The sequence below is a fragment of the Ovis aries genome, chromosome 16 (assembly GCF_016772045.2).
Source record: "Ovis aries strain OAR_USU_Benz2616 breed Rambouillet chromosome 16, ARS-UI_Ramb_v3.0, whole genome shotgun sequence".
NCBI lineage: Eukaryota > Metazoa > Chordata > Mammalia > Artiodactyla > Bovidae > Ovis > Ovis aries.
The window spans coordinates 66,875,161-66,885,127 of record NC_056069.1 but is presented as its reverse complement, the minus strand read 5'-3'; the positions used below and the strand labels follow the sequence as shown (position 1 = coordinate 66,885,127).

The 9,967-nt window shown below is 53.6% G+C and overlaps 1 protein-coding gene across 1 annotated transcript; it reads right to left on the bottom strand.

The window, feature by feature from the left end:
• Positions 1-1,000: 1,000 nt before the first annotated feature.
• MED10 (mediator complex subunit 10) lies at positions 1,001-9,527 on the bottom strand. The gene is made up of 4 exons (XM_027980179.2): positions 9,351-9,527; positions 8,395-8,478; positions 4,168-4,270; positions 1,001-1,619 (listed from the first exon to the last, which is right to left on the bottom strand). The coding sequence occupies exons 1-4, from the start codon at positions 9,470-9,472 to the stop codon at positions 1,521-1,523; spliced, it is 408 nt and encodes a 135-aa protein (XP_027835980.1). The 5' UTR covers positions 9,473-9,527; the 3' UTR covers positions 1,001-1,520.
• Between the last annotated feature and the right edge of the window lie 440 nt (positions 9,528-9,967).

Sequence of the window (9,967 nt, the reverse complement as noted above, 5' to 3'; positions counted from 1 at the left end):
GGCCCAGACCCCGTGAGGCTGAAGGATCTCGATCCGGGGGGTCTGGAGTCACTGGGGCGAGGGCCCCTGTCCACACCCACCCCCCCGGGAGACTGAAGGGTCTCGATCCCGGGGGTCTGGAGTCACTGGGGCAGGTGCCCCTGTCTACGCCCATCCCGCTGTGAGACTGAAGGGTCTCGAGTCACTGGGGCGGGTGCCCCTGTCCATGCCCACCCCCCCATGAGACTGAAGGGTCTCTATCCCAGGGGTCTGGAGTCACTGGGGGCAGGTGCCCCTGTCATGCCCACCCCTACCCCGAGACTGAAGCCCCCAGCTGTGGGTCTCGATCCTGGGGGTCCAGAGTCACTGGGTGGGGAGCCGCTGTCCACACCTACCCCCCAATGAGACTGAAATCTCCAGCTGTGGGTCTCAATCCTGGGGGGTCCGGAGTCTCTTGGGGCAGGAAACCAACAAGGCAGTCCCGGGGGCCCAAGCCCAGGGCCCCTGACCCAACAGGTCCACCTCCCCAATAAACAAGTCCAGGACATTCTGGGGCGAGTGGTCTGTGAGACCCTTGAGAACCACTGCCCTGGGCCAGCGGCTCTGAGTCAGCCCACGGATGCAGCAACAGCATCACCCGAGTGTAGCAGCCACACCACCTCCCGCGCAGCCCTGCGGGGTCAGAGGGCACAGTAACCCCATGCAGCCCCCCAGGCGGACACACAGGACCCCGGGGCGGCAGGGGGGGGACGCTCCTGCCCTGTGGTCACTGCAGCGCGAGGCCCCGTGAGGCAGGCTGCGGGCGTCGAGCTCGGCCTTCCGCTTCAGCTTCTCCTGTTCCAATGCCCGCAGGACACATTTTACCAATATCCCTCACACTTGAGGACACATTTTACCAATATCCTCACACTTGAGGACACATTTTACCACTATTCCTCACACTTGAGAGAAGTGGTCATGGTTTACAAGACACATAGTACTAAATTATAAAAATGTTACAGAAACACTTCCACGGAGCAAGTAAGTATTTAAAGACTTTATTACGTTAGACAAACTGAAGTCCTTGGAAACACAGTTCCACTGAATGCATTCTTTATGCACCATACTCAAAAATATACAATTTAAAGTACTTAAAACCAACTTAAAGTACTTCTCATATTAAACCAATTTTCCCTATTTTTTTTTTTCAGTTTTGACATTAAAAAAAAAAAGGAACAGAAAAAGTACATTAAAAGAAAACTGTCAGCGTGGGTTTTAAAAAACATCTGGTTTACCTGTGACATTATTTCCAAGGCTGCTTGGCCATGGAGACGCAGATGCCTTGCGCTCAAAGCTGTGTGATCACCAACCATCTGAGGGGTGAGGACCACACGGAGCGCTGGGGAGAGCAGGCTGGGGGCACTTCCCGCACGCCTGCAGGCCCCATCCCCAGGGGCCCGCGACGGGGACAAGGGGACGGACGACGTGCTCAGTCACAGCGGCCTGAGGGCCATGACAACTCTGCAGGATGAGGAGGGTCTTCAGACAGAGGGCGGGTGCAGTTAGGAGGGAGGGTGGTCCTCCCCTCGGATGCTTCGGTACTTAGCCATGTCTTCTGGAAATACTTTAGAAAGTTCTTGAATCAACAGGCTTTTAAATTTCTAAGGAGAAAAAACATACACGGTCAGCATGCTTTTGCTCGGGACCCGCCACCCCAGTTAAAGCAGACGCCTGCGAGCCTCGAGCTCAGGAGAGACCGTGCCCTCGCGGTGCTGTGTGCTCAGCCCCGGAGGTGACCCCTGGCCCACAGCAGCGGGTGACTGCCCGAGACCGCGGTGGGTACAGCAGAGCTGCCTGAAAGATCAGCTTCACTCAAACGCCGTTTCTTCCCTCCTGCCTCCGACGACAAACAGCCAGCCACACGGGCAGAGAGGGTTTCTGCACACGGCACACAGCACAGGAATCTTCACGGAATATTTAACTGAGCGATTATTAACTCAAACCGCATCAAGGTCACTGTATGCACACAGCCCGAGCGAGGCTTTTGGAGTACCCGGAAACTGGGCTTCCGCAAATGCTGGGGCTCCTTGAGCCTTGCTATCAGCGTAATTTGTCTTAATCCGACCTCAGATGCAGCTAATACAGGCCAGCATCTCAAAGCCTAACAACGAGCTGTACAGTAAAGCCGTACCGCAGGGATATACAAAGATACCGCACTTGGGTGAAGACAGGAAGATATCCTCAAAAGAGGCTGCATACCAACACTCCAGGAACCGTTGAAGACAGAGCTCGAGCAGGCTTCAGCACGTGGCCCACCGGGCACACGAGCTGTCCCATGAGGCATTCACAGTGACAGGAAATAACACCAAGAGGCAGAGAAAGGAACACAAACCGCACAGAGAGTCGCTAGCGTCCCTGCTGGTGGGTGGGTGGGCGACCTTCCCGACAGCGGGGAAGACGGGAGCGCGGGGACCCGGGAGCGCACCCCCCAGGGGCAGCGACCCTGCTTCTGAGGTGGTAGCTCCTGCTGGACGACACAGCTCAGCCACACAGTCCAAAACACCCCAGCTCACGGGGATGATGCCCAGTTCAAGAGCAGCTGGGGCTCCAGCTGACAAAGCAGAAGGCGGGTCGTGGGCACCACACGATCCAACACAGCACAGCCACGCCTGGGCAGGGCTCCTGCCCTGAGCACAGGACAGCCGTCACCATGGTCCCCACGCAGCCGTCCTGCAGCACGCCAGACACCATGCGGCACGCTGCACCCGGGGGCAGCGGCAACACACGCCTTGTGCTCCTAGTCCCCTGGGGCTTGGGCCGCAGGGGACACAGGGTTCAGGCCATGGGGGACATGGGGCAGGGATGGAGAGAAGGCTGGCCCGCGAGGCCTCTTGAAGGGGGAAAGATGCGGACCCTGGAAGGTGGGCAAGGCACAGAGGACGGGCGGGGCTCCCAGCAGAGGAGACGGCAGGAGAGTGGCCTGGGAGGAGGGGCTCGAGGTCAGCCAGGCCGGGCCGGAATGAAGACCGGGGTGGAGGCAGGGGGGGTTCTCTGTTGGAGGCCAACAGGTAGGGGCGGCAACACCCGCCCCACAATCTGAATCACGAGCGAGTCAGTCTAAGGAAACAATTCCAGGCGTCATGCTCAAGATGCAGGGTTTCCTGGACTTCATCAACAGCAGGAGACAAGGACAGAGCAGGGCCTCGGTGGAGAGCAGGGAATCGGATACAGGGGCCGTGAGCGAGCAGGGAATCGGGTACAGGGGCCATGAGCTGGCCGCTGGCGAGGATCCCCGAGGAGGAGAGCAGGAAGGTACAGAAGCCTCCAGGCCCACGACCTGCAGCGGCAGGGGCGGGCCTGACTGAGGGACGCACCCCGTGCAGGCTGGAGACACTAAAACCTTACAAATGAAAACAGCAGTTAAGTCAATGACAGCTAACACTACAAAAATTACCTGGGACTTTCCTAAAAGACTGCCACATCGTTTCATTTTTTTATGCTATGACACGTCTCCAAGGTATTTAATTTTATTACCTATTTCCTTGGCAGGAAGGCTCTGACAAACCTAGACAGCAAATCAAAAAGCAAAGACACCACTTTGCCTACAAACGTCTGTATATAGTCAAAGCTATGGTTTTTCTGGCAGTCATGTACAGATGTGAAAGTTGGACCATGAAGAAAGCTGAGCGCTGGAGAACTGATGCTTTTGAACTGTGGTATTAGAGAAGACTCTTGAGAGTCCCTTGGACTGCAAGGAGATCCAACTAGTCAAGTATTACAGGAAATCAGCCCTGAGTATTCATTGGAAGGACTGATGCTGAAGCTGAAACTCCAATCCTTTGCCCCTGATGTGAAGAGCCAACTCACTGAAAAGACCCCAATGCTGGGAAAGATTAAGGGCAAAAGGAGAAGAAAGCAGCAGAGAATGAGATGGTTGGATGGCATCATCGACTCGATGTATAGGAGTCTGAGCAAACTCAGGGAGAGAGCGGAGGACAGGCAAGCCTGGCATGCTGCGGTCCATGGGGTCGCAAACAGTCAGACCTGACTTAGCAACTAAACAACTGAGCAGCAACCTATTACACGACTCAGAAGTCGCCAAAAGCGTGATGCGGCCAAACAGCTGACGCCTCAAAGTCTACCAGCCGAATTCGCTCTGTGAGCATTTCCTGATGCCCCCACATCGCTTCCCATTCAGAAGGACCTTACCTTCATTGTGTCGATCTTGCCTTTAACTTGCTCATTCTTGGCCAGAGCCCTCTCCAGGCACTCTTTGGTGTAGAGCTGGGGGTTTCGCCCTTGATCTATGTATCTGGAAACAGGAAACATCGCCGTTAACATCCTCACGGCTGACACCTCCTCTCACAGCTTCCTTACGGGGGAAAAGACAACGGCAGACTCACACGGCCCTGTTTAGAGGGAACTGTGTCCAGGAACCAGCTGAGTCAGGGTTCCTTCGCTACACAGGTAGGGGTCACTCGCGCTCATGTTACTTCTAATCGTATGAATAACTCATGAAGTCAAGTGATGATCACTTATAACCCAAGCGAAGCTCCACGGCCACACCAGTTCACACATTTTTCAACATTTGTGTTTTTCAAAAGGTTTCACCACCTTTCCATCCTCATGACATCCTGTAAGGTCAGGCAGCTCTTGACAAGAGAGAACCAAGTGTGAGCCAGAGCCTCGGGCCTGGGCAACACAGGAAGCCTGCCGAGAAGCAATCACGCTCCGGGTGCACCCCGTCCTGGAGGGGACGCGGGAGGGGAGAGCCCCGAGCAGAAGAGCCGGCCCTGCCCGTCCTGAGATCAGTTCACAGACTGGGGAGAGATGGGGCTGATATCCTACTTTCTTTTTTAACTTTTTATTTTGTACTGGGATATAGCCAGTGGGGTATGAGCAGTATGGGGTGTAAGCAGTATGGGGTATGAGCTTCCCTGGTGGCTCAGATGGTAAAGAATTTGCCTGGAATACAGGAGACCTGGGTTTGATCCCTGGGATGGGAAGATCCCCTGGAGAAGGGAATGCCAACCCACTCCAGTATTCTTGCCTGGAGAATCCCCAGGCACAGAGGAACCTGGTGGGCTACGGTCTACGGGGTCACAAGAGTTGGACCCGACTTAGTGAATAAACCACCATCACGTAGCCAATTAATAATGCCGGTAGTTTCCAGACGAACAGCAAAGGGACTCAGCCATACATATACGTGTATCCATTCTCCCCAGATTCCCCTCCCAGGCAGGCTGCCACATAACACTGTCAGAGCTCCCTGTGCTGGACAGTAAATCCTTGCTGGTTTTCCATTTTAAATACAGCAGTGTATACATGTCTACTGATCCTTTCCTAAGTAACTTGATTTGGACAAAGACAGATTCTCTCCCATTATTTCTTAACAATATAAAATGATTTCTTGAAATTTCAACTTGTTCCCAAAATGTCTTCATCACCCAAAGACTTCATTGAGCACACACCTAGATAAACATCCACATTTTACCCAGGTAAGGCCACAGGTCTGCCTGAAGACCTGCACGTCACTCAGCTAAACAGAATTATTAACAAAGAAACAAAACCACGACAATCAAGTCCCATTTTTATGCTTCAGTTAAAAAAAAAAAAATTATTACTTCAGATTAAAGACATTAAGTTATTACTGATGGCATAAAAACTGACCTTTAATTACGACATAGCAAAATATTAATAAATCAAAAGTTCTAGAAATCCCATGTTACTGGGATGTACTTGAAATGATGGAATGAAAAAAGCCAAAATTATGATTAATTCTAAGCAAAATCCATCCATTTCTGGGGGGAGAAACCTGACTGGCCCAAGTGTCCAAAATAAACCACCCTTTCGACAATGACGTCACCTAGATCAGACACTTCTTTGGAGACCCAGGGTTGAATCCCACGTCTGCCAACTCCCCAACCCCGAGTTCCCCCTCAGGGAGGGCCGAGCTTCACACTGCCACCTCTGCCACAGGCGCAGTGCCTGCGGACAGCCTCCTCCACCGGCACAGAGCGACCGCAAGTGCACACTGCTGCTGCTGGGCGCCTGGAGGCCACCTCATCTCAGCCCCACGGGGGTCTCAGCCGGCCCTGCGGCCAGCTGTGGCTGCAGCTGCAATGGCAGAGCCTCGCACTGCCACCCCTTCAGGGGTCTCTCTCTCCTTTGCTCCACTTCGGAAGCCGGGAGTGGTCCTCGGCATCTGTCAATCTATTCATCCCACACACTCAGGGCCAGCACGGCTCTGATGAGGGCTCCTCCGGGAAGGGGAATCGGGCTCCACCTTCCCGCGCCTCACCCCCAGGAGTCTAGAGCTATAACTCGCGCCCCTGGGCACCACGCCCCTCGGCCCACAGGACAGGACAGAGCTGAGCCTGTGAAAAATGCAGCCTGTGCTCCTCCGGGAGCACAGCTGCTGAGCTGCGCTGTGACCAGGACTTCTACCTGTGACCCTTGAGGACGTATAATGGTAACTTTTCCCTTTACTGAGCAAGGAACTCTAGTGATTTCCATCTGCAGTTTTACTGCAGAAAGCCCCAGAATTCTCTTGCTGTTCCAAGCCAGCTCTGGGAGGAAGGCTGCTTAGCCCAGAGAACTGGCCCTGGTCAAGGACAACACAAGTCCAAGATTTTTAAACTAAAAACAGAGTTGCCACATAATCCAGGAATCCCACTCCTGGGCATATGTCCAGACAAAACTAAGCTTCACAAAGATACATGCAGCCCCGTGTTCACAGCAGCACTGTCTACAGCAGCCCAGACATGGAGACAACACCAGCGCCAGCGCAGGGTAAAGAAGACGCGGTGCATATACACAGACAGTTACACACTCCGCTGCCTTTAAAAAGGAAAGGGAGCAATGCCCCTTGCAGCAACACGGATGGACCTAGAGATCATGATACCAGGCGCAGTCAGACAGACAAAGCAGACAGAATACACTGCCACTCACGTGTGGAATCCAAAACACGGCACAAACGAACAGAGACAGACTCAGGACGGAGAAAACAGCCTTGTGGTTGCCAAGGGGGAAGAGGCTGGGCAAGGGAGGGACCGGGAGCTTGCCATCAGCAGAGGCAAACCAGTCTGTATAGGATCCTACCAGCACAGCAAGACCCTACTGTTCAGCACAGGGAACCGCATGCAGCGCCCATGAGAAGTCATGACGGAAAAGGACTTGAGAAAAACACACAAGTAACTAGAGCACTTTGCTGCAGAGCAGAAATCAAAACACTGTAGATCAACTATACTTCAATATTCAATACAGCAAAATTTTAACAGGCCCAGAATTTTAGCCTCAGCTCGACACTGACTAGCTAGCAAGACAGTGCAGTTACCTATCAGTTCTTTCACTTGCGAAATCAGGGCGCTAAAACCTGGATTAATAAAACCCAAGAGTTCATTTCCCAGAGGCGCTCTCCAGGCCATGACTATCGCCGGGCGCAGCTGACTCTCTCGCAAGAAACACTAAGCATCCATCCTAAACATCCCTCTCTGAAGAACATTTTTTTTCCCCCCAATGAAGCACATATTATCATCTCCTAGAACTATTACTGCCAGGGCAGTCTGAGAGACACCAAATTCGTACTTCTCGGGTTGTTTCTGCCTTTAATTTTTTTTTTTTTTTTAATTTATAATATAGCCACTTAAGACTTTCTCCTCAAGAAGAAGTCAGGAAGTCATGGGGCTAACCTTTCAGCTTACTAGGATCTTGAAAGCCTATGATGTCTTTCAAATATTTCAAGAGCCATTATTCACCTGTAACTCTTTTTCAACAATACTATACTGAGATCTTTTTTTTTAATTGTTTAGTTCCATTAGAACATAAGCTCCTTGAAAGTCAAAGTCAAGTCACTCAGTCGTGTCCAACTCTTTGGGGCCCATGGACTGTAGTTGGCCAGGCTCCTCCATCGATGGGATTTTCCAGGCAAGAATACTGGACTGGGTTGCCATTTCCTTCTCCAGGGGATCTTCCTGACTCAGGGATCAAACCCAGGTCTCCTGCATTACAGGCAGACTCTTTACCATCTGAGGCACCAGAGAATCCCTGAAGCTCCTGAAGCTCCATGAAGGCAGGTATTTTTCTCTGCTTTTTTCCCTGGCATATGCCCAGCACCCAGACCGTCCCTGCCACACAGCAGACACTTAAACACTGGTGGCCAAGGAAAAGTGTTAGTTGCTCAGTTATGTCTGACTCTTTGTGACCACATGGACTGAAGCCCACCAGGCTCCTCTGTCCGTGGAATTCTCCAGGCAAGAATACTGGAGTGGGTTGCCATTCCCTTCTCCAGGGGATGTTCCCAACCCAAGAACTGAATCCAGGTCTCCTTCATCACAGGCAAATTCTTTACCCTCTGAGCCACCAGAAAAGCCCTAGGATAAGGAAATCATTACAGGAAAACCAAACAAGAGCCAGAATATCAAGTACAGCACTTACTCAAATACTTCTAAAGGGACCGTGATATCATGAAGCTGCTGTCTGCATTTATCAATATCTTGTAAGCCAGTAACAATAAAATTCCTGGGGGAGAAGCAATAAAAGAGAACATTAGGTTAGTTTAGATGACCACACTGGGCACCACCCACACCGAGCCAAGGAGGGCTCTAGAGGCCTGTTCCTCACACAGAACAGGTGACAGGCAGCGCTCAGCTCTGGTTAGCTCAGGAGTCCCCGGAAAGCTCTGGAGTTATACAATATGCTCACATATCCCTTGATTTTCTTTTTGAACAAGGAATTACCAATATTGAGGGGTCAGAAACCAACAGGAATAAGGGCAGGAGCCTCTGAGACTTTGTGTACCCTTTAAGACAACAAGGGAGGTGGGGGGGTGGCGGGGGGCGCAGTGGACTGGCCTTCAAGAGTCCATTCTCAGAGTCTGAGGGAAGAAAGCCACCAGGCCTGGTTTAATTTCAGTTCGGCTTGGGAGCCTTCCTGGAACACCGGGCTGGTCCCACAGCACTGTGTACGAAGGTGGGGTTGCAAACACGGCTATGTTTGAACCCTCCATAGAGTGGCGAGCCCTTATCCACAGCATTTGACTCCGCCTTTGATCCATCCCAGGGGCCTAGCACCAGGGCCGGCACAAGGCTGTTGCCAGAAAAACTATTTCATAAGCGTTCCGTGGCCCCTCTCAGCCCCCCAGCACCCACCGTCACGCGATTCCTCCAGAAACGGTAAACTGTTATCTGGCCCTGATGACTTCTCCAAATGGGGCCTGAAGGGAAGGTCCCAGCCAGGGCAAGGCGGGAAGGAAGGAGCGCCGAGCGCCCCCGCGCACAGCCTGGACCAGGAGGGACAGTCCTCCGAGCAAGAGTGGGGGGCAGGCAGAGGCTCGCGGCCGGACCCGGCTTCCCACCCCGCCCCAGGCAGGCACCGCCCCGCCTGCCACTCACAGCTTCTGGTTGAGCCCGGCCTGGCTGCTGGGCTGGAAGTCGCTAACGATAATGCCGAGCTGCCGGATGTTCTCCACAAACTTCTCCAGGTGCTCTTCCAGGTGGTCGAACTTCTCCGCCATCGCCGCGCAGCCCGCACACCGCCGCGGGCGTGGTCCTGCCCCACCGCTTCCTGCTTCCGTCCGGGCCGCCACCACTTCCGCTTCCTCTGGGGGTCGGATGGGGCGGAGCCTGGGTGGTGGGCGCGGCCGCCGTGGCGGGATATGGGGCGTGGTTTGGTCGTGGGGCGGGGCTTTAGGAGGGGCCGCCGGGGCGGGGCTTGACCGCGGGGCGGGGCGGGGCGGAGTCAGCTCGGTCCCGCCCCAGGATCCCTAAGCCCGCCAGGTGAGCGGCACGCTGCACGTGTTGGTCCTCAGGACATGCAGGCGTGGCTGAGGGACACACAGAGCCAGCGGTGGGGGCCTCTGGGTTCCTGCTCTGTCTCCTCTGCCCCTGAGCAAGTTCGCTAGCCTCTGAGCCTCTTGTTCTCATCTGTAAAATCGGGATAAATGAGACCTGACCGTTACCTGAAGTTTGTTAGAAGAGAAAATGCCGAGAAGGCTGAAGCCCAGCGGGCC